The 25,714-nt window shown below is 38.9% G+C and overlaps 1 protein-coding gene across 1 annotated transcript in view; it reads left to right on the top strand.

Annotated features, from left to right (window-relative positions):
- The window catches only part of LOC126440357 (circumsporozoite protein-like), a 155,611-nt gene that overhangs the window by 48,063 nt on the left and 81,834 nt on the right, over positions 1-25,714 (top strand). Inside the window, exon 5 of the mRNA XM_050090647.1 lies at positions 5,431-5,517. Within this exon, the coding sequence (XP_049946604.1) occupies positions 5,431-5,517 (87 nt within the window). The remainder of the gene's footprint in view (positions 1-5,430; positions 5,518-25,714) is intronic.

Here is a 25,714-nt window from a genome sequence, read left to right as displayed (position 1 = left end):
TTATTTTACCATTTTCATCTTTGAAGTACACTACAGGCCATTGAAAATGCTTCACCAAAAAGGAATGCAGATGACGAATGGGTATTCATTGAACGAATATATTATACTAGAACTGACATGTTATAACATTTTCATGCAATTTGGGTGCATAGAGCCTTATAAAGCAGTACCCAGAACGACCACCTCTGTCTGTAAAAATGACCTCGATATGCTTGGGCATTGAGACAATGCTTGGATGGCGTGTACAGGTAGAGCTGCCCATGCAGCTTCAACACGATGCCACAGTTCATCAAGAGTAGTGACTGGTGTATTGTGACGAGCCAGTTGCTCGGCCACCATTGACCAGACATTTACGATTACTGACAGATCTGGAGAATATGCTGGCAAAGGCAGCAGTTGAACATTTCCTGTATCTGGAAAGGTCCATGCAAGACCAGAAACATGCGGTTGTGTATTATCCTGCTGAAATGTAGGGTTTTGCAGGGATCGAATGAAGGGTAGAGCCACGGGTCGTAACACATCTGAAGTGTAACGTCCTCTGTTCAAAGTGCTGTCAATGCGAACAAGAGGTGGTCGACATATGTAACCAATGGCACCCCATACCATCACGCTGGGTGATAAGCCAGTATGACGATGATGAATACACGCTTCCAATTTCCATTCACTGTGATGTCACCAAACATGGATGTGACAATCATGATGCTGTAAACAGAACCTGCATTCATCTGAAGAAATGCCATTTTACCATTCGTGCACCCAGGTTCATCGTTGAGTACACCATCACTGGGGCTCCTGTCTGTGATGCAGCGTCAAGGGTAACTGCAGCCATGGTCTCCAAGCAGATAGTACATGCTGCTGCAAACATCGTTGAACTGTTCATGCAGATTGTTGTTGTGTTGTGACTCAGGGATTGAGACATGGCTGCACCATCTGTTAGATCCATGCAGATAAGATGCCTGTCATCTTGACAGCTAGTGATCCGAGGCTGTTTGGATCCAGCACGGCATTCCGTACTACCCTCCTGAACAAACCAATTCCATATTCTGCTAACAGTCATTGGATCTCGACCAACGCAAGCAGCAATGTCGCGATATGATAAACTGCAATTGTGATAGGCTATAAACCAAACTTTATCAAACTCAGAAACGTGATGGTACGCATTTCTCCTCCTTACACGAAGCATCAGAACAGCGTTTCACCAGGCGACGCTGGTTGACTGCTGTTTGTGTATGAGAAATCGGTTGGAAACTTTCCTCATGTCAGCATGTTGTAGGTATCACCACTGGTGCCAACCTTGTGTGAATGCTCTGAAAAGCTAATCATTTGCATATCACAGCATCTTCTTCCTGCAGGTTAAATTTCAAGTCTGTAGCACGTCATCTTTGTGGTGTAGCAATTTTAATGGCCAGTAGTGTAAATACTTGAAGCTTGGTAGCCCTTTAGGTGATTGTTAAAAATCCTATAGAAGTTCTGGGTGTGTTCTTTAACAAAGCTGTTTCATATGTCAAGAAGTTTACACTTCCCAAAAGACCATTTAGCACCCTTTATTATTCTTTCAGTTTCTTTCCTTTGCACTTCAAATTCATCAAAGTGCTTAGTCTTCCAAGAACATTTCCTTTTTTCCTTTCTATTGTTCTTTCTGCAACAGCTTTTTCACCGGTTTCATTCCACCAGGCTATCTTCATTTTTGTTGTTCTAATACATTCTTCACTGCCCTATTGATTGCTTTGGATAATTCTTCCTATTTTCCTGATTTTTCTATTTTAATTTCTTCTTGAAAATGTTGTATTTTCTCTCTTGTGATGTTGAGCCTCTCTCTGTTATCTTTTAGCAATTTTTGCTGTCTCTTGTGGTTTTTAATAGGGAGAAATTACAGTTTAATTTGTGATGTAATGATCAGAGACTAATTCTCTGTTTCTTGTTACTTTCACATGCATAATATATTTAGTATTGTTTTGAGAAATAGCCACTTGATCTCATTGCAGTGCCTCTAGTATTATATTTGGTGATATCCACGTTTTTTCTTTTCTTAGCAATTTTATGAAAGAAGTTGACATAAACATCAACTGAATGTTATATGAAGATTAGTAAGTCCTGAGCCATTTTTGTTCCATCTTTTATGGGATGGATATTCTCTTAAAATACCCTAGTAGCATTACAAAAGCTGCTTCTGTAGCTTTTGATATTTTGTCCTCCAAATCTTGACAAATGCTGCTACTTCACTTGTATTTTTCTTATCATCATCATTATTTGGAATGTGGCAATTAAAAGGTATACTGTTTATTTTTGCATTTCACTGTGAGAAGTGTGTCTTTCTGAATGAGATTGTCACATTATATTCAAACTTTTTATGAATATAGAGGGCAGTACCAAGTATTGGGATATCTTTTTTAATTTTTATTGCTGGTTTCTCCTCAAAAAAGTTTGTGGTTTTTTAGATTCTGCATCATTTTTGTTGGAAATTGTTACTTGTTCTGCTAAAAATTGTACGTCATGCTTGTCTAAGAGAATTTAAAGTTCTTCCTGTTTACCAAACTTTAGTAATGAGTTCACATTCAAGGTGCCTCTGAAGAATTTCCTTTTGAACTTGAGTTTGGAAGACTACGATGGATGCTCTGACTCATCCTTCCTACTGTCTTTGTTGTTGATGTTGATAATATTGTTGATGATGATATTGATGATTATAGAGGTAAACAGATGAGTTTTATTACTAACTCTTTCATGTACCAAGTGATTCTATCTTTGATTTACACCACATGGTGCCTCTTTGTCGATATTCAACAAAATATCCCTGATTTCCAACAGTCACTGTTTTCCAGAAACTAAAAAAATTTACATTTCAATACTTCCTTTGAGCTAAATTATTTTGGGGACTTAAGAATGCCGCCACATACAGAAAATTTCAGACTACCAGTTATCAGAATTTTAGAAAAGAGTGTCAGTGTACAGGAATAAGTGGTGTCATGAAATAGTGTCTTAAGTAATTAATGGCTTTTGAACTATGTAAATAATGTACAAATAATTACTTATTCAGTGTCAGGAACAACTGGTCTACAAAGCTGACTAGGTTGTTGTTCCTTAAAGTTAAATTGTGACACATGTATTTTTGCTTATTAATGAATGTACAGTATACTGAAATTGTAACTTACATGAACTAATTAACGAAACTGGAAAACAATGTCATAAAATATTCAGGGTTGAAGAAAGTACAAATAGTGAACTAGAACTCCACAGACACATGTCTAGATGTTGTTTAGCATTACCTAAATATTTTGGTAAAAGGGACACACAGTCTACAGCAGCTTGTCACACAGTAACAATGTAATTATAAGTGATTTAGTTTGATACCCATATCACAATTGTTTCCATGAAAAACTTCTACAAAACTGTAAGAGTTTAAATATGCAAACATCAAAAAACAAAATGCAGGTTAATGCCACTGCACGTAGATGAAATTGTGATGTGGCGGCCTTTGCAGTGGGAATAGCTCAGCACAGTGGAATCATTCCACTGCATTCAGTGAACCCGTACGAAAGTTGCATATCGGCCAATTTTAAGTGAGCTACATTATCCATAGTTCTGTGGGTCACTGTTCAGGTAAAACTAATAGGGGTGGAAGAACAATCCTGAGACAGAACTGGGCAGTACTGAATACAAACTCAAAGATGATAAGATAGGCATTATGTTGCTATCAGTAAACACTGTTAATGGATGGAACAGATTTGTTTCCAAGCACAAGACATGGCAGACAACATTGATATTTGTGGTGCTGTACTGATGTATTCAGTACATATGAAGTGCTGAATCTGCACCTAGATCCATTAATCATTGGCCTAGTTCTTTGAAACCTTCACCAGAAATGGCATTAGAAGGACTTGTGCCTTCTGCACACATGGCTACACACATCATTGTTATACTGTTGTTTAATATGTTCAGTATCACTGAAATAGCTGTGTCAGTGTGGGTTTTCATACAAATGCATTGCTTTAAATGAGAAGTTCCTACTGGACACACAGTGATTCAAAGCAGTATATGTACATAGTTGACGTGCTGTTTTCATCCACAACCAATCAAAATGTATTCCAAACTTCACTGTTCAGATCCTCACAATTTAATTCGTCAGTGTGTATGTATTGTACCAGTTTTTTCACAGCATTTTTTTTCTCATGCTGCAGGATTATTTGCACACAAATGCACAAATGAGAAGACGGGGATGTCTGTAGTTAAGCACTGTAGTTACATCCAACATTTTTGGAATGAACCTTTATCCATGGCTAACAAAAGAAATTTGACTTTTACTTAAATATGGCATTGAAACAACAGAATAGTGGCAGATGAAAATTTCTTCTGTACTGGGACTTGGACAAAGATTCTTCACTTTACATGAGTGGTCACCTTAATTACTCTTGCTGTCAAAGCGTGTTTCCTATCTAACCCAAATATCCATATGACGGACACTACAGCATGTTGTACCCAGTATGTTATTTTTCTTTGCTTGCAGGTGTACTGTATTTCTGTAGAATAGCAGACAACATAGTGCATCTGGACTGAAAGGCAAATATGCCATTAGGCACCTGTGTTTATAAAGGTATGGTGTCTGTTGTTATGGAAGTGTGACCAAAAGAACAGGCACTATATCTATTAATTACCTAGGTTCGATACATTTTTGGTGCTTGGCTATGACAAGTGGTGTGGGCAGACTATAAATTTAGCCTGTGGTCACTTAATCTCACATTTTGTGCTTGATTGTTTAGCTGTGCAAGACTTCAACACCTGTCTTACTCCTCTGTCAACCACAGCTTCTGTTTCATGTCTTTTTATCTCCTAACACTACAGCCAGATGTGTTGCAGTGTAGTGATTTAGTCAATTGACAAATTATCTTCTATACCTTACCTTCTATACTTTTCTGAAACTCTTTTATAATTACTTCAAAATTCATAATTAATGTCTTTGCTACATCACATTTTTATAAAAAGACATACGTCACCACTTACAAAATAGAAATAAATCTAATGACCAATATCCGTACATTTATGTATGACGAATTGTTTAGTATCACTATTTTCATATTGTAATCATGATATTAAAAGAAAGTAATTTATTGTTAATAGGGCATAGGGCTGTGCATCATTCTTCTGGAGTGTCGTGTATAAGCACAGTTCATAAAATTTCTTTCCCTGAGGACAATGCTGAAAGCTTTCTTTCTTTCTTTCTTTCCTTCTTTCTTTTGTGCTTTCTGTTCTACAGACATGCAATGAACATGGGTTTCAGTTTCTTAATAACGGCTGCTGAAATCGGTTGTAGGCTCAGTACAGCTCAGTAAGTTAAAATACCCTTATATGCCAGTCATTGCAGGTATAATAGGAACACATCGTTAAAGCAGTAGATAAAGATTTTTAAAAGAAGTTTTCCTCTCTGTGTATTTACAGCTGGTGGTGCTAAGCGCAAGGCCAGTCAGCGTGACCGGGAACCAGAGGCCGGCCCCAGTACTAGGTCTCCAGATGCAGCCGCACTAGGTGAGTAACAGTAAGTGCCCACCGTCAGAGGTTGGTGTTCCTACTCTACACACTACGGACTCCAATGCATAAGGGCACATATTAGTGGACTTGAAGATGGGGTGTGCCCACCCTTCTCATTTTTGATGGCTTGAACTCCTCTAGGGACACTTTCATCCATCCATCCTGGATAGTCGATACTGGAGAAGGTGGAGATAGTGGACATCGGGTTTGGAGTGTAGCCACTTTGATATCTCATCCTTAAGATAAACCATTGCCTTCAGGCTGGAACATGGGCATACAGGCACACTTCAGGAATGTCACTGTCCATATATCATTTCCTCATAATTCCACTTCATGACAGCTAGCATTGTTGAACTGACTCAGTCATTGTCTCTGCAATCATCCTCTGCTGTAGACAGTACAGAGTACTGTCAAATATATGCTTATCCTTCTGCATTTAGCATTTTCTAAAGTGCAATATGGACAGAACAAGTTAATGAGGAGGACTAGCATATTGTATGGCATGCCTCCTGTGCATGTCATTGTTGGCACGAAGATGATGGCAGGTAAAGCAAACATAGGGTTTCGCAAACTGAATCCCGCCATCAGATTGTCATGGAGAAGATAATAATTTGTCACTTCACTCCAAAACCCTAGCTTCCAGTTGTCCTCTATATAGCGGATATTGTTCATTAAATGAACTTCAGCATTGCTTAATATCAAGAACAGGAATGTGCAGTATTCAGAAGCTGCTCAGCCATTGTAATCGGGGCTGTTGAGAGTGAGGACCGGTCATGGAGTGTGACACTTGGCTGGATTCTAACTAGAAATATAGCAACCCAATTGTATTGAAAATATAACGTACTTGGTCTGGCTCTGGAAGCTTGCATAAGCTAAAAATTGATTTTCATTGTATTGTTATACTAACCCAATTTTATTGTTATTTTAAAGAAGGTTTGACATGAAACATGACAGTCTGAGGAATATTGGAGATAAGAAAATGTGCTCATTGGGATTAAATACAGTGTAAATATAGTTTCTTACTGAACACTAACCACACCTCTACAATTGCAATTGGTTTAAGCCTGACAGTGTGAAGCACCCCTATGTTCAAAAAAGCTGTATGTAAAAATTCAATTTTTGTGGGTCAAGTCTCAGGTTATGTTGATCAATGAACTAATGGTCCTGTGTTTTGGATAGACATCACTCTAGTGACATTTTGTATACCTGAAGGAAGAATTGTGGTACTGCAACTATCGTACAGTACAGGGTAAAATGTAAAAGTTAGCCAGCCGGGTAGGCCGAGCAGTGCTAGGCGCTTTGGTCTGAAACCGCGTGACCGCTACAGTCACAGGTTCAAATCCTGCCTCGGGCATGTATGTGTGTGATGTCCTTAGGTTTGCTAGGTTTAAATAGTTTTAAGTTCTAGTGGACTGACAACCTCAGAAGTTAAGTCCCCTAGTGGTCAGAGCCATTTTTTGTCACTTTCATTTCTTTTTGATGGGAAATAATGGAAAACTTTACTGTATGTTCTAAAGATGACATTCTCAGGGAACATCAAAACATTTATTTATAACATTACCTGTTACTAAAAACCAGTGGTTCCAAGTTGTCATACTTTTGCTGCAAAATATGCATGTAATTACTGGTCTGATGCATAAATGTAGTTTTGTCTGATGCCATAGACATGTGGCAAGGGTTCTAGGGCCAATTAATGATTTCTCACGTCACAAAATTGTGTTTTTAGTCAGACTTTTTTCACCATGAAGCTTTACGATCACTTGCTCTAAACAATGGACACTTGATACCTATACAGATATGGCCAAAGTGGTATTGCAGTAAGAAAAAATTGGGTAACAAGGATCTTAATATATCTGGAAAGAAAATGATGGCAAAAATTTTGTAATACTGGAAAGACTGGAAATGCCGTAAAATATTTCTTACAGTTTTACTCTTTTATGGTACAAATCACAAGCCAGATATTTTCAATGAATGGCAATTGATGAGCAAAATATCGGATAAAGTGAAACAAATGATAAAATGTTTTGTCACAAATGTCCTTCATTTGACTTCTGAGTGTGCTTTTATTTTGCACAATAATGACATTGGGTTTATAGCAAACCTTGTGTGTATGTTGAAATGTTAAAAAATGTCTGCCCTGCTGTGACATGTCATCACTGAAAAAACATATTTCTATTTCCAAAGGCCAGTTCTGGTTTTCAACTGTGCACAATGTGATCCAGATTTCGTATCTTAGACAAGTACTCATACCCTGCAATAAAACTCATCTTTTAAGATGAAAAATATTTTTTTGATAAGTACAGACAGGGTAAAGGTATTTTAACATTTCAACATGATCTTGAGAAAAGCTATGAAGCTGAGATCATGACTGTGTAAAACAAATGAACAATTAACAGTCAAGTGATGGGAATTTCTTTAGAGAAGTGGAAAAAGAGATATTAGTGGTCAGTGGGACAGTGGCAGTAAAGGAGGAGGAGAGATAAACGAAGACAGTCTGTGGGAGAAAGAGAGAGAGGAGGCAGTGTAGTCAAAACAAAAGATGTGTGTGTACAATACACAGGCTCTGTGGATGATGGAGGGGTGGAGTCTGGACCCTCTAAGATCAGTGGGCTTGAACACACAGTCGTCAGAGAGCAAATTTTAGACCAAAATTTTACACACCAGTCTTCTTCTTCAGTAGCTCTACAGCCCTTGGTGAGCCTTGGCTTCTTCAACAATCTTCCTCCACACTTCTCGGTTATTTGCTGCTCTTTTCCACCCCCGGACTCCCATATTGCTGATATCCATTATTACTTCATCGATCCATCTTCTTCTAGGTCTCCCTTTTCGCCTAACTGAATGGATCATACCTTTCATCATTTTCTTTGGCATTCTATCCTCTGCCATTCTCTCCAAGTGTCCTAGCCATCGTATTCGCTGTGATTTAACAAATTTTACTATGTCCCTGCCTTGTATTAACTCATGTAATTCAGCATTGTAGCGTATTCTCCAGCCTTCTTCCTCCCTTATTGGCCCATAGATTTTGCGTAGTATTTTCCGCTCAACGCTTCTTAGAGCATTTTTATCGTGTTCTGTCAATGTCCATACCTCTGAGTCGTATGTGTTGCTTGGTATTTTTTTACTTCATCGGGGATGTTCAGTTTGTCTGTATTCCATTTCATCATCTTTCCCATTCTGTTGCCATTTGTTAGTGACAGTTTCTCTCTCAAGACTGATTTTATCAGAAAGTGGTCTGAATCACAGTTTGGTCCTCTGCAGCTCCGTACATCCGTAACTGACGTGGAGTGGCGTGCGATCACTAAAATATGATCAATCTGATTGACTACTCCATTGGCTGCAGACTTCCAAGTTCCCAGATGGATCCTTTTATGTGGAAAGCAGGTACTTTTAATAATCATATTATTCCTTGCTGCGAATTGGCATAATAAGTCTCCATTCTCATTGTTTTCTTCATGTAGTGAATATTTTCCAGAAACTCCATACAGATGTTCATTCCTCCCTATTTTTGCATCAAAATCTCCTATTACTAGCATCAGGTCATATATAGGTACTGCACCGTATACTTTTTCCAAGTCTTCGTACAAATGTTCTTTAATTATATCCTCTTTTTCCTCTGTTGGTGCATGTGCATTAACTATTGATATATTCCTAAATTTACCTTTTAGTCTGAGTCTGCACATCCTTTCATTTATGGGTTCAAATTCTAGAAGGCTTTTCCTAACTTCCCTAGTTATTATAAACCCTGTTCCAAGTTGGCCTGTTCTTTCTTCTGGTCCACTATATACCAACGAGTACTCAGGTTTGTTTATCTGCCCATTCCCCTGCCATCTTATTTCCTGTAGCCCTACAATATCATATTTGAATTTTAAAATTTCATTAGCTATTTCTTTCATCTTTCCAGGCTGAAGCATTGTCCTCACATTCCATGATGCTACTGTTAGATCCTTTATCCGTTTCCTTTGCCGGGGTCGTGATACATGCTTTCCATCCAGTTTCCGAGGCTTCTGTTGAATTTCTGTAATATTCTTTTTTTTTACAGTATGGGGTTATTAGCCCCATGCCCAACCCCCAAACTGGAGGACCAGGATTTGTATGAGGTTTACTCCTCTAGGGAAGCTGGCTTCACTACGCCTCTAGAGCCCTCCCTGCCCTATGTTGTGGGACACACTTTGTCTGGCTCCTCTGTCGGGACCAGTCCGGCTTGGGAGACCCTGCCAGTAGCTATGCTACCGCCGGCATAGCTCTCGACTTCACCGAAGCACGCAAACCCTCCCGCCCGGCACTGAAGGTGCCTACTATAAGGCGGTGTCCCCTGTACAATACACAGGCTCTGTGGATGATGGAGGGGTGGAGTCTGGACCCTCTAAGATCAGTGGGTTTGAACACACAGTTGTCAGAGAGCAAATTTTAGACCAAAATTTTACACACCAGTGCTTAAGAGGAAAAATAACTTGGATGCCCCAGAATTTTTGAACTGTTAATGTGTTGTGGAGAGAGTGGGAGTATCAAAGAAAGACAAAAGGAGACAGTGTAATTGAGAGAGGTGACAGAGACAGTGGCAGTGGGATATACTGTAAATCAGTGGGAGAAAATGAGAAAGTGGTAGATAGACAGAGACATAGGCAGTGACAGTGACAGTGAGAGGGAGATACTGAGTATGAAGGCTTCACTACAGAGAGAGAACAGGTAAAACTCTAGAATATTCTGTGTTAAAATAGTGGAAATATGTTCATAGACAAAAATGTTTGGAGAGGGAGGCAGAATGTAGACTGAGGCTGCTGGTTCTCCAGTCTCCTGTCAGTATTTCAAAGAGGAACATATTCATATTTTATTTGCTCCAACAGGAGCATTTTTCTGCTGGTTTATCCTATGGTACTATTTGTTGCATGAGATAGTGCTGGCAAAATTAGATCAAATTAACAGCTTGTGGTGCAGTAGGTTGATTCAGAGAATGTGGTAGTATACATAAGTGTATCATCAGCCCACTATTAACAATACTGACTTGCGTTGGTTATTACGTGCAATGTTATCCTGCATTACAGAACATGTGAACATTGAAGTTTGTCGCCTTCCCATTAGACAGAGGACAGGAATATAAACATTACTTACCAATAGTACAGTTTCTGATAATGCTTTGTTTCCTGTGCAAAATTCAGTGCTCACCACCCTGATTCTAGATGCTTTTGCTTCAACTGCATTTCGTCCCACAGAAAAAAGGATTACTGATATTTGTCTCTTCCATGAAATTTGTTTACTTCATTTCAGGCATTAAATTACAGAACTATGTTCTTCTATGAAAGTAAGGAAATACAGGATTCCCAATTACAGAGCATTCGGGAGGATGACGGTTCAATCCCGTCTCCAGCCATCCTGATTTAGGTTTTCCGTGATTTCCCTAAATCGTTTCAGGCAAATGCCGGGATGGTTCCTTTGAAAGGGCACGGCTGATTTCCTTCCCAATCCTTCCCTAACCCGAGCTTGCGCTCCGTCTCTAATGACCTCGTTGTCGATGGGACGTTAAACACTAACCACCACCACCACCACCACCACCACCACCACCACCACCCAATTACAGAACTGACACAGCAAGTTAAATTTGCTGCCTCATAATATTATATTCTTTAATCAGATTTTCTGAAATCATATTTGTGGTACTCCACACACATTTTAAGTCAGAATTTGAGTACATTGTGCTATCTACAAATTTAAATAACACTTATAAATATATTTGCAATTTTCATTGTATTTAGTTATAATAATTTTACTGACAGAAAACTAGCATATCTGTGATGAGCTCTTGCTAAGGTCACACTATAAATTTCACCCTTTATTTGCAGTGAAGTATCTACAAATTTAAATAACACTTATAAATATATTTGCAATTTTCATTGTATTTAGTTATAGTAATTTTACTGACAGAAAACTAGCATATCTGTGATGAGCTCTTGCTAAGGTCTCCACTGTTTTTCATTTCATTTCCCTTTCTTCGTTTCCCTCCTCCTCTCGTTACTCTGCTTTGGCTTTTGAGGTTAATCTTTTTCTTCTTCCTCCTTGTGTGCTCCTGATGGCCATGACATGCATCTGACATGTAACAGGTGACTGGGTACTGCATAATTCCCAGGTTGACAGGCAGGGTTTGCACATAAACCCTGGTACAGGCCAGACCCAAGGAGGGGTGATTGCCTGAGCTACAACCTTCCCAAATTGCTGATTGGTCCATCTGTAAGGTGTTCGGGAGGTGTGACCTGAGGTGTGACCAATCACCTAAGGCGGGTGTGCTCCCTTGTGAAGGTGTATCCCAGTTCGATGGAGCATGCTGTTGAAGACGCTATCGATCATTCAGGATTTTGTCACAATGAGCCAGTCATCTTCACACTCAGTGTATACAAAAACCTAGACAGAATGAGGCTAATGATTCAAAGACCTTTCCAGATGCACCACGGTACCTCGTGGTCTCACATAGTGAAGATGGTCGATCTGTTCATTATTCACAAAGATGTTTATGCAGTTGTTGACCCTGTGAATCCTGCTCTCATCTATGGAATGGCACTTTGCTTTTAGAGACTAATTCTGATTTTAAGCACAACAATTACTTCCGCCTCACTTCTCCACATCTATCCTGCTAATGTACAGGCCCATAGAACTCTGAATTCTTCCCTTAGTGCTATTTACACTAGGCTGCTCAGTCATCTGACGGAGGCTGAAATCCAGTCGTACCTCTCTGATCAAGATATCATAGCTGTCCATCAGCCAGCCAAATGTGTAACCTTTGGTAGGGATGTGCACGAGGGCGATTGGCCACCACTTCTCCCCACTGTATAAACTGCAATGGTGACCATGCCACCTCCTCTCTAGATTGTCCCATGTATCGTGATGAGTGGGCTGTCTGGGAGATCCGGGTAAAGGAAAAAGTGTCTTACGCAGTTGCTTACAAGTTCCTGGCTAATTGCAAACTGTGCAATCTCCCATCTCGCACCTATAGTTTGTTCTTTTTACCCCTCGCTCCGTGAAGGACATGGCCATGCAAACATGAGACATTAAATTCAGCTATCAGGTTGTGAAATCGCCCTGTTTCAAGGTAGAATTCCCATCCCCTGCCAGCTGTGGATCAAGCCATCAAACTCTCACCTTCTACATAACCAGTATTTCATTTTGTATTTCATCCCACTTATACAGACAATCGATATATTCTTGCCATATGTTCAAAGCCTCCTGTGTTTCTTCTGCTAGAGTGCCATCTGCTCTTTCCATCTTATTCCACTTTCTCTTATGTTAAAAACCTCTCTCACTAGCCAGCCTATACATCATTTCATATTTCTCTCTTTTTCCAGTTTCCTTATTTTGTGCATTTCTGTGTCATCCATTTTTCCCTTGCTTCTTCAGTTTCTCTTTTTAATTCATTACTCAGTTTCTTGTACCTACTTCAGTTCTTACGTTTTTCCACTTTCTCCGTTCTTCCATCTTTTTCAACATGTCCTCTGTTATCGATTCTTTCCTGCTACTTTGGGATGCTCTAGTTCCTAGTACTTCTTTGGCAGAGTCCATGAGTCCTTCCCTCATTTTTGTTCATTTGTCATTAACACTTCCATCAACACTACCTCTTTCATATTTTTCTGTCAATCTGTTTTCTAAATCTGATGCTTTTCCTACCTCTTTGAATCTTTCTATGTTCATTTTGCTTTACCTCTCTAGACTTTTATCAACTACACTTGCATTTCTTCCACTACTAGGTTGTGGTCTGAATTTATATCCACTCCTGGATTAGCTTTGGCATTCTTCAAACAGTTCCTAAACCTTTTTGTGTGAGGATGTATTCCAACTGATATCTTTCCCTATTCAAATTTCATAGCCATGTGTAACATCTCCTTTTGTGGTGTTCAAATAATGTGTTAGACCACTACTAATGAATTTTCTTTACAGAAAGTAGTCACTCACCTCTCTTTTCTTGTTGCTAATTCAGATTTTCCTACTGTATCTTCGTCTCTTCCTTTACCAACCTCCACATTCCAGTCCTCCATTATGATGCAGCAGGCATTCCTATTTTCTTTATCAAGGAGTTCTTATATTTCCTCATAATTTTCTTCAACTTCATCTAATGCTGGCTGGTTGGACTATATACCTGTATTAACACCAAATCTTTTGAACTACCCTTCAATCTTACCATCATCAGTCCTCCATCAATATATTGTACCTTCATTACGCTATTTTTCACCTTTTGCCCAATCAATATTACTATTCCATTTTCATCACTCTTGATTTCCCCTGAGTCCCTGAGTAAAAGATCATTTTCTCCCCATCTCATATCACACAATCCAAGGCCATCTAATCTGTTCCTTTCATATCCTGATTTGCAATCTCTAGCTTTCCTACTTCTTACATTGACCACTGCCTTTTTTGCCATCATCATCTGACAAGTGTTTCTCCCCCACTTCTATGTACGTATTGTTCCATGTTTTAGTTGCCTCTCACGTACTGATGCAATTTCAATTTTTGAATGATTTATGTTCCTGTTTGGGTTTGCCATCAAAGTCATTTTAGCAAATGAGGTGCTGGCTATCGACAGAGTGTTACGTTTTATCCGTCAAAGCAATATGGTGAAGGTCCTCCGTTTCTGTATGGTGTTTTCTGTAGCCCTTTCTCCATGCCCATGCTTTTAGCTGTCTTGTTCTATGTCATTTGGGATTGATGTTCAGTAGCTCAACTCCTCTGTTTTTGTGTTCCATAGTTTTGACATGGGTGCTTATGACCTTGAGTGTTTAAACATCGTAAAACAAAACAAAACAATCACGTCTGTGGCATTCATTAGTAGGAATTGAATGTTTCACAAGTGTTCATTGAAATATGTGTGGAATAGCAATTCTTGTTTTATGATTACAATCTACAAATTCCAAAAATCAGTCAAGTGTTTGACATTTATCAGTCTCCTTATCACAGTAAATGTAATGCAGGGTGAATGTTGCTTTTCAGTGTAATTTGAATCAGGAGTGGCAGCAACAGGATTTGAGAAATACATTTCACTTTCTCTGTGTTCCAATATGGCACCAGTGACATGACAACTAGAAATAAGTTCATTGTGAGCATCAGATATCAGATAATGCACATGTAAACACTTTCCGTACACTTGTTGGTATCTGACCTTGCTTAAGTATTGGATTATTGTAGAAATAAGATTACTAATATTCACAGGAGATTTTCTTTGTTTGTATCTGCAATTTCCTAAGCTGAACCTTTGCATGCCAAGCCTCTTTGACCAAGAAATAATATCGCATCAAGTAACATGAGAGCTCCAATGCAAGTTGGCTATTCTACAGATGAAGAGAAAGCATTAACTCTCCACTACCAAGCACTCTTTCATGTCATTTCATACTTTCACTTTAATGATTCTTCCATAAAAAATATTTACAAATGCAAGTATTCCATTTTATGTTTGCTCTTGAATGAAAAGTATATTCTATGTACTCGTTTTTCATTCATTGAGGATGATTTGAATTTCTAAATTAAATATTTTTGTACGACCTATTAGGGTAGAAACTGAAGTGAAATACTGGGTTGTGAATGTAGTTTATCACAAGCTGTAGCTAATAAATTCAGCACTAAACTATGAAGTATTTGCTACTAAGATTTTCAGAGGCTCCCTTAACCCTTCTGTTAACCTTTGGAGTTAAGGAACCTGCCATAATGTTTGTTTCAGACTCCCCACGTCTGAAGGAATGTCCAATTTCTGTGTGTTACTGTGATGTGTTGTGGTGTTGAGTTTGAATACTATTTGCCCACAGAAGCTGACAGTTGGTGTTAGAAATGTGTATTTCTGCTTTATTTCTACAGAACTGAGCACAGTATGTTTTGTGGAAGGAGCTTCTAATCTTTCACTTCTTTGTGGGTGGCAAAGTCAGTGAAGATATTATACTACATTATTTGCTACACATAGTGTTTTGGATGTATATGTTCACTACTGACTTATTCTGGAAGGGAACTTTTGTCTGTGTCTTGTAACTAGACTGTTCAGAAAAATTAACATTCTCATTAAAATTTCTTTACATCCAAAATTGTTTCTACATTTCTCACAGCTAACACTAAGTATCTGTGGCTGGACATATCTGGCATTGCAGTAAGAGGCTATAAAAACCAACCCATGTATCTATTATAGAAAACCATGTGAAAATCCTGACTGTAGTTTAGATTAGTTCTCGCAAATGTACCGGTACTGTACTCCAATGTACTATTTTTCTTTCTTCCTATGAAATGGTGTAGTGGAGACAATTGTATTTTTCCATTATTTTGTCTTGGATGTCTTGATAGTTTCTTGGAATTGCATCAGTATTGACAGTCCTATATGGAGCAGTCCCTTGAATAATTGGTAGAGGGTTATGAAGAATCCAATCAGCAGAAATAAGATATATATGATCTACCCTATGATACAGGGAACTCCCTTGCCCAACCTGTCACCCACACTCATGGTCCTGTGTACCACCAGTTGTGGATGATCCATGCACAAGAAGAGAAATATGCTCAGGTAGCCATGAACATTAGAACTTCATTGTAACACAGAACGTACATGATAATACTCAGCAAGTGAAACAGCTTCATAATGAAATCAACATATAAATAGTCCCAACAGGCTGTATGGCTGTCACTAATGAGAATCATTCCTGAAGGTGCAAGTTGAGCCCTGCAAAGTGCACTGGTGATATCCTAGAGTCGAATGTTGTGTGCTGTACTCAGAGGAAAAGTTGTGACTATAACAGCAGCAACAACTTTGAAAGCTGTTATCCCCATGGAGGAGATGGCAGTGCCATCTAGGAGGTGCAGACCTGGAAGAAAAATACAGGAATCAGGCCAGGACATCTTGAAGGAGGGATTATGTGGTGGAATGACACAGGCAGAAAGATACCAGAATGAAGGGATGAAGTGGCACCAGACAGGCACAAAATAAAACAGGTAAAAATGAGGCAGAGAGTCGTAGAACATGAGAGAGCAAAAGTGTATAGTAATCTGCAACCAAAAGGAAACAAAGCAATGTTTTTTAAACTTGGAGCAAAACCATCCAAGCTTGGTGTGGAAGCACATGAACACAGGTAAGTAGGCTACCTGGTGGAATACAACACACTGGTAATAAATTTTCAGAGACAGAAAAGTAAAGAAAAATGCACCATAAGAGAGGTGTTCCTGAGTAGCCGAGAAGAATAGAGCTTCATTGCAACACACATTGGACATGGTAATATGCAGCAAATAAAACAGCTTTCTAGTGAAGGAAGGTAGACATTGTCATGATCCACTAAAAGATTGGCACTAATATGAGAACTATTGTTGAAGCTTACATTCCCGCACTCTGTCTTGTAACAACTGACAAACACTGCTGTAGGCACCATCAGTATACGCTGCACTTGAAATACCAATATTGTGTTCTGCACTCCTAGGAATAGTCACGACACTCCAAAGTAGATAACTGATGTCATGTCTGGAACTTAGATTGGGTGGTGCTCCATGGTGCAGTGAGCTATAAAGGCTGAATATTGGAGGAATACTGGAAAGTTGTCCAATGTCACATGGCTCATGGATGGACACTATTCAGTGGCTGTCACAGGCAAGATGTTAAGCACTGAGTTTGGATTTCAGGCTCCTTAACATGGCAGCAACAGACAGCCCTCTGTTGTGTGGAATAAGGATGGATTTCAAGGCAGCAGCGAGATGCTACATCACCCACTTGCACCTCAATCCTATTAAGTCTCCTACTCCGTCATGTTGCCATAACCATCAGCTGTTCTTGCTGCCCCACCTCTACAAAGAATCCAGCTGAGAAATACCCCACCCATTTGCCACTCATTCTCCTAACTGCATGTACTCATCTGTAATTAAAGAAAGGAGAGTTACATTGTAGGTGTTTGGTGTGGCAGTTTTACTGCATGAACAGCAAAAATGCTGTAAGCGATAAACATTTTTCCTATAACTTTGTGTTGGGTATTCCTGAGAAAAATTCATGATTGTTTGAAATTGTGCGTGAAGCTTTTCGCTAGTCACTAAGTTCTCTGTTTGCAAAAGACTGGATTAATATATTGTGAGTATATGCCTGCAGTGAGTGTGGCTGCATATACAGTCTTACTCACGGTTTGTAACTATAGAACTTGCCACAGTGAGTTAACTCTGTAACATAAGGTTGTATGTTTTAATAGGCAGATTACTACAGGATTTCAAATTTTAAAATTTGTTCAGTAATTATTTGTAATGCTGACAGTAAATGTTTGTTTGCCCTAGATAGTCTTCAGATAGCCATCCTCCAACCAGAGTAAAGTTCTGCGGTTTTGGAACTTTGTTAGTAATGATGATTCTTGTGCATAATTGAGTAGATTAGATGCTCATCATTCACTTATCAGTAGGAATTTGAAAATTCTTAAATAAATGATTCCGTTCTCTTTCATTTCATGTTGAAACAATATTATTTTATTTGGTGGTTTTCCTTTTGCAGAAAAAATGTTCGTTATATTAACTCAAAATTTCTTTTTCTGTCCATCAGGACCTCATCAGGAACCTCTTCTGCAAAGAGTGGAAGTGAGAGGAACTTCATCGAGCACATCAGAGACTGGCAGAACAAATGTGAGTTTCACCTGTAGCAAGAAAGTTAGATTTTGTAGCATATAATTAACACCACACTCCTTCCTCGCCTCTTTCGAGGGTGCTCACAATTTTCATCAGCCCAGGGGTTTCAGCCACTACAACACTTCCTCATTTTGTGTACTGCCCTGCACACTTCCAACTTACTTAATGAAGTAAACTCCTTTCTACGCACCCTATTTACTATGACTTTGGTATCATTATGTCCTGCACTCCAGTTGGTATCCTCACCCAACAACCTTTGCAACTTCTTCTGCACTGGTAACTGAAATGTTACCTCAAGTCTAAATTCTCTGTTGAACAATCAAAAATGTTTAACAAAGAATACAGACTCTTCATTTAGAAGAGAAACTCCCCTTAATAACTAAAGATTGTACATTGTATACAGTATCTGAATGACACTCAACTTCATCTTCATTCTATTGATGTAATGGCAGTTCTCTCAGTGCTCACAGATCTAAGGGCACGGCATATCACTGAACCAGAATGAGACAGCATGGAATAAACAACTCAAATCAGCAGGTACAGTGAAGCATGATAAAGCAGCTATTGTTGTCAAACCCTACATAAATGCAGCATTCACCTGCACCAGATCTCATGCACAAGAGAGAGAGAAATCTGAAACCATATAAAAGTGTAAATCCTTTATTTGAACTAAAAAGTAACTTCATGGTAGCCACCATCATTCATAAATACTATAGACATTGTGAAATACATAACATTACCAAAGTAATAGGTTATATCACAGTTTGTTTTATATACACAGATTAACACCCATGTGTGAACAAAAAAATTTATTAGAAGGAGCTGGGCCACCGCTTAATTTTACAGAAAGATAAACTTTCTTCAAAAACAAAAGGCTTTTTCTGCTACCAAAATTTTATGACAAGCCAAAGAATATGCCACCTTATTGAATCAAAATATTAGCAACTGAACTGAATTTACATTTCTTTGTTGGGGGTTTCTCATGATGTTTCCTGGCAGATGCCGATGAAGTACAGGGGCGCAGAGTCCGGAGTCAATGGCTGGCATAGTGAAGATGTGGCACCTGGATGTTCCAGCTGCACTGAAGTATCTTCCAGGCAGCAGTCTGGGCCGGGTCGAGAGACGCCGGTTTCCCTTTCTTTCGGCTATTTAACCCAGCAGCTCCAGTCTTCCTCTGCTGATTCCAGAGTGATGAATGGCAGCCGTTGGCGATACCTGACTGGTGGATGGTCATTTCATAGTGTGACCATCTGTGCCGGAAAAACACTCGTGTGCATGCATAGTTGGTGGATGATTGAATGTTTGGCGGGAGCGTATCTAGCGCCAGTTGGCGGAAGGTGCCGGCACTAAGTTGCAGCTGCACTTAATTCTGCTGCGGTAGCCGATTGTTGCGTTTTTGTGGCTGTGCACGCCACGACATTTAGTATTCATTAAAATGCCAATTATCACTTACAGTTTACAAAATTATTTATATGTATAGCAATTACACATCCAAGTACCTTTCTAAAATGATAAAAGAGCCACACCTCTTGCTACAATTGTGGCCGGACAAACTTCCTAAAATCTTCTTAAAATAACTTCACTGGTTTTTAAATCAATATCACACGCACTTTGTAGATAGGTCTTATTGTCTCTAGGTATCAAGAGTATCACACACACATTGCTTAGTAATTCAATAAAACTGACTTCATGTTTTTAAGCTCATGTATCACAGCTTGTGCAGTGTAATGTAAAAGTAAGTTTGTAGCTATGTAATATTCAGATAGGTCTCTGGTACATGAAACAGAATCAAATGATGATTCTTTTGACAATCCACCAGTTCTTGTATTGACTTCTTTATGCTGACAGGTGTCCCTCCAGCAATGATTCTATGATCAATAAAATTGCTGTCTGTCATACAAATTACACTGTATAGTGTCTGCCACAAGGAGTGCAACTCTTAAGGTGAGGGCTTGTGCCACAATAACTCACATTGCCATGGTCATTGCAAAATATCTTGCATGTGGTCACAATGGGCCTAATTAATCCGAATAAATAAAAATTGGATGATGTGACAGACAATACAGTGCATTTTGTGAAGCTGTAGACATCAGGGGCTGGTTTGACACTGTTCACAAGATGCTGGAAGCTAGAGTAAGCCTAGTGTGTTAACATCCTCATTGTTGTCAAGCCGTAGAGGTAGTTGTGTTTCTTGCACCACTGAGGGGATATTTTCGAGTAGTTTCACACTGTTGCTGCACAATTTCCATAGTGAAGATCCACCTTCCATAAATATCCTTGTGAGATCTTGCTGGAGCTTGATTGCTGCCCCTACTGTATCACAACCTAGGATTGTCCACAGAGAAACAATTAATGATAATGTTTGCTGCTTAACTGTGGTCACTCAATTTGTGAGCTGGTTGTAACAGACACAATGCTGCAAGAAAAGTTGCACAAGCCATTTGTCATGTGACTGTCTTCAATTGGTATTCCTGAAGTGTTGCACATATCACTCTTCCTTAATATTTTTTGGTAAGCATGATCTTCACCTGCTACCAGAACTTTTCAATATGTCTTCTCTATATCTGGTGTAAAGCCAATGCAGTGGATGCAGAAACACAAAGTTATGGATTACAAAGCCTGTTGAATGATGGGTCCTGTCATTAGCAAACTGTTTAGTTACTAATCCATGTTCAATATGGTAGAAAAATCAAACACTACTCTCATTCAGTAGTTGAGCTGGCTTCCTCAGAGACAGTATTATGTGCATTGTAACACGAAACTGCATCTGTAATGACTACTGGTTCGTAAGTCTTTGTACCCCCTCATAAACTCTGCATAGATTTCTTTAAACTTTTGTTGTCACACTAGATTCTGTTCAGTCTGTGAGAAGCATTTTGCTTCAGTGTAAAAAGAATTGAGTACTGACTCATCTCTTTCCAAAACAGATGACAAACAACGAACCTGCCTGTGGAATCTATATTTGTGTGTTTAACAAAGTGTGCTTTTGCATTGCTGCTCTTCTCATCATTACAACATGATTTAATTCTTCTGTCTCCAAGAATCTGTTCAAGGAGGTTTGAGCATCAGTGTAACTTTTTGCAAAGCATAATATTACTGAACACATTGATGAAATGTGCTCTAGCATTTATTACTGCCCTAACATTTACTGAAGCACAGGATGATCACTTCCTATGGAGACAATCCTTGCCTTCTAATAGCAACTTAGATTTGTCTCCCATGACCGAGGTGCTTGGCATTGGAGGGAGATGTCTGTTTGTTCCCAGGTGTGCTGTGCCATGGAGGTACTGTAGTCTTGAGATTTGCAAAGATTCTCATTTATTTTTGAGAAAAGCACACTCTCTTCAGATGACACGGAGCTATTGGGACTCAAACTGGCTTCAGATTTTGTTCTTACAGGTTGGTCAACTTTTTCTTTCAGGGGCTGTAACGTAATCATCTGTTGCAGGGAAGCATCTACTTGTAATGCCACCAGTGCATGCACAATTGCTTGGAGCCTTGTTAAGCAGTGCATGAAGTTCACTTGCACATGCCCTTGTCATTGATGGGAGTGCAAAGTTTCTTCCCATGTCTTGATGCAAGAAATTGAGTCTTTTTGTATCTGTTGCAAACCATATTAAAGGCCACATTAAAATAAGTGCTAGCCCCTAGAAGATGAGCAGTTGCATTGTGAACTGCACGTTACTTAACTAAGCAAATGATAATACTTAGCATTGCCCTGTAATTCCTCATTATTTACCACAAGACTCAAAAATGTCATAAAAATGCCATTACTGAATTACATCATCATTAAATGGTGGCAGTTAAGTGATGCGCAACCTAATGGTACTTTTGATGTACTCAAGTCAGATCCACCATTTAACAAATCCTTGTCGCAGGCATTGGCACAACACCCTCACAGCAGTCTCAGGCAACTGAGACCACTCTCATACCATTACATCCCACCCTGAATTTTCATTGTTTGAATGTAGATCTCTAATAAGACCCCAATGCTTCATTGTAATAAGAACAATTATGTTTCTTTTACTGAGGATTGCTTCGTATTGTGCTCTGCCATAATTAAACATTGTTATTGACACTAGCTGACACCTGTGAACAGCTCTTTAGGAGGTTAATATGGGTAGATCCATAATATAAACCTTGGAACGAGGTCATATCTTTCAGCAGATTGTTCAGCTTTTGCTAAATGATTACTTTTTAAATAACATTCAAAACGATAAATTAACTAGCCGGCAGGACATATTTGCGAGTGTTTCTTTCACTGATATTGCCAAAAAGTTGGCACAAGTTGCGAATTAAATAAAGGATTTTCTTGGTAAACACTAAAACATATTTAGTGTGGATAAGGTGGATTGCCACTTGACCCTTTTTCAGAGACAAAGAGAGTTCAGACTATTGTTGGTGATCTTGGGGAGAATGTAACAATAGTCAAATGTTGAGATGCTGTAATTGCAAGCATCCCACCCATAATTCTGAGAGATGTGATATTTGTAAGTGCCTGGCTGAAAGAAATGACACAAATGAGGCTGACTGCTGTTTCAAAGAAACAGGAATCTTTCCTTCCAATCTTTAAGTGATTCGCAAGTCCATATTTGCAGCTTCAGTTTTTATTGAGTGTCATATTAAAACATTTCAGCCATGATGCATCAAACTTATCAAGGGATGATTCAGCAATTGACAGTTCTCCCTAAGCTATTGATCAAATGTAGGCGGTACTGATTAGAATCATGCAGGGAACACTACCAAAGTAGTAGTAGTAGTAGTAGTAGTAGTAGTATGGTATTCTGCCTTATGGCAGGTCTTGTCATGGGTTAAGACTCTTCCACTTTTGTCTGTCCATAGCCAGTCTTTTCATTTTTGAATATTTGCCTCCTTTGATATTGTCCAGCATTTGATATCCTCATTTTCCTTTTCCCCTTGTTCCCTCCACCATTCCTTCTATTCCTTCCTTCAACAAACAGTCCCTCCTCAAACAATGTCCAATCCAGTTCCGTTTTCTCTTTCAGCTGACTTTGTACATGTTGACTTCTTCTCCAACTCTCCTTAATGCTTCTTCATTCCTTACTAGGTCTTCCCAGTTCACTTTTCCTTTCTTCTCCATATCCACATGTCTAGTGCCTCCAAACTTATTTCATCTTCCTTCCTCTATGTCGAGGTCTCTGCACCATATAGTGCAACGCTCCAGATGTGACATTTGGCAAGTCTTTTCTTCAGATCTTTGTTTAGTGGTCCACAAAGCAATTTGTTTCCTCTCGAATCCTTCTTTTGCCATTGCAATTCTTTTCCTAATTTCTGTTGAGCAATACATATAGTCCATTATTACAGTTTCCAAGTAATTGAAGTTTTTCACTTGCTCTGTTTCCTCTCCTCATCGATCTTGGTTACATACCTGGTGGTACCCATTCTTTCTTTCTTTATTTTTTTCCTCTGCTTGACTCACAGCGTTTCCTTAGCTGCATTTTTGATTCCATTTTTAAAATGATCTTGCCTTCCTTCTGTGCATTCAATTTCCTGACCCTTCATTATGATTTCACAATATGTATTCTCTAATTTTTCAAAATTGCCTTTGTCTTTGTTTCTCAAAGTTAATGTGCTCTCTCTTCTGTCCTTCCCAGGTTCTTTTCAATTAAACTAGAACATCAGCTATTACTAATATATGATCTGAATAAATATCTGCCCCTGGATAGCTTATGACACTCCTCAGGCAATTTTGGTATCTTTGTTGTATCATTATGTAATCAATTTGATATCTTTTGTTGTCAAATTGAGATATCCAAGTATACTGTCATATATTGTCGTTACCAAATAGAGTATTTCCAACTACCATGAAATTTTCATTACAGTATTCCAAAAATCTTTGCCCTCTCTCATTTCTTTCACCCAGTCCAAATTTTCCCAAAGCTTCTTCTTCTGGTCCTTCACCAACTACCGCATTCCAATCACCCATTATAACAAGATATGCGTTTCTTTTCCCTCTCTGCTAAGTTCTCTATCATTTCACAACATTCTTCTACCTCCTCATCTGAATGATTACTTGTTAGCACGTAGACCTGGATGTTTACTAAGTCTTTCTTTTTCTCTTTCAGTCTCATCATCAATATTCTTCCACTAACATACTCAACCTCAATAACCTTGTCCTCCAGTCCTCCACCTGTCAAAATTTCAACCTCATTCATTCCATTTTTATCTTCACCTGAATAGTATAACCAGAAGTCATCACTTTCTAGTTTTCCACAACCACCCCATCTCACCTCACACATTCACAGTACATCCAATTTGTTTCATGTCATTTCATGTTTGGCGTTTTCTAATTCCCCCTTCCTAGAGAAGGGTTAAAACATTCCAACTACGAATCCCAAATAAGCCTTCCTTCTTTTCCTTCCTTCCTTTTTCCATTTGCCCTAATCTCTGGACTTCTTGTTGTATTCCCCTCCTGGAGAAGCAATTGATGGGGAGCTTTACCTCTGGAATATTGTACAAAGAGGTCCATCCCATGAATATCTAGGGAAATAATTCTGGTAGTGGTTTCCCATTGCCTTCCACCATGCTCCACATCTTGTCAGCTTGCTGACCCAGTTTCCTGCTGGGGTTTGTTACCCAACCTTCCACTGGGTTGCTCAGCTTAACAGGGCCATGATGTGTAGGTAGGATTGTGGAGAATGGAGATGAGAGAGTCGAAGAGAACTCTCTTGTGGAGTTCTTGTGTTTGCATCTCACCCCCATTTTTAGCCAGAGTCACAAGGTAGTAGCAGTGAAACTCCCAGGTAATCTCCCAGACCTACCAAAGAATGACAGATGAATGTCCACAGTGTCTAGTACACATAGTAGAGCATTGCATGGTAATTTATCTACTCCACAACCATAGCAAAAAATGAAAAAGTAAACCACTACAGTGCACGGCTCAAAATAGAGGACAAAAGTTATTTTGAAGTCTTTTTTTTGTATAAAAAGGAACATCAGCAAACTCATATGGTTTGCAGCAAAATCCAAAATATGTGTGAACAACAGAATCAAAACACCTAGACTTTATGAGAGAACGTGCTTGGAAAACCAACCAGAACCTTATGGTACCCAAGTGAGAGGAGTTGGAAATTAAAAAATTTATTGCTTTATGTTCTGAAGATACAGCAACTTCATTTGTCCTGATAATGAGGATGACCTGTAAAATGAAGTTGAACATTGCATTATCAACTTGACATGGAACCTTTATTTTTATTTATTTATTTATTTATTTATTTATTGCTTGCATCAATATTTTCCTCTGCAAATTCTAACTGAATTTAGTATTCATTAAGTAAGGGCCACATGATGAATAATTCTGTTACTTACACTGGAAAAGCTATGAAGTTCATAAATTCACCTTTTCTGCCCATCAAAGAGAGGGAGAAATTCACTGGCTAGTACCATAGGAGGATTGCTATGAATTTTTAAATTAAAGAGTCAGAATGAACTGGCCTCTAAGTTCCTTACTTTATAATGTCGACAGTTACAGAAGAGATAGATTTCTGCTCATTGTAAATGTGACACATGGCCTACTACAGGAACGTGGAACACCCTGCACAACATGGAGCTACACATAACGTGCCCAATTTCAATGGCT

Source organism: Schistocerca serialis, unplaced genomic scaffold (genome assembly GCF_023864345.2).
Source record: "Schistocerca serialis cubense isolate TAMUIC-IGC-003099 unplaced genomic scaffold, iqSchSeri2.2 HiC_scaffold_1362, whole genome shotgun sequence".
NCBI classification, from domain to species: Eukaryota; Metazoa; Arthropoda; class Insecta; order Orthoptera; family Acrididae; genus Schistocerca; species Schistocerca serialis.
The sequence above is the reverse complement of the archived record's forward strand: the minus strand, read 5'-3'. Positions and strand labels throughout refer to the sequence as shown.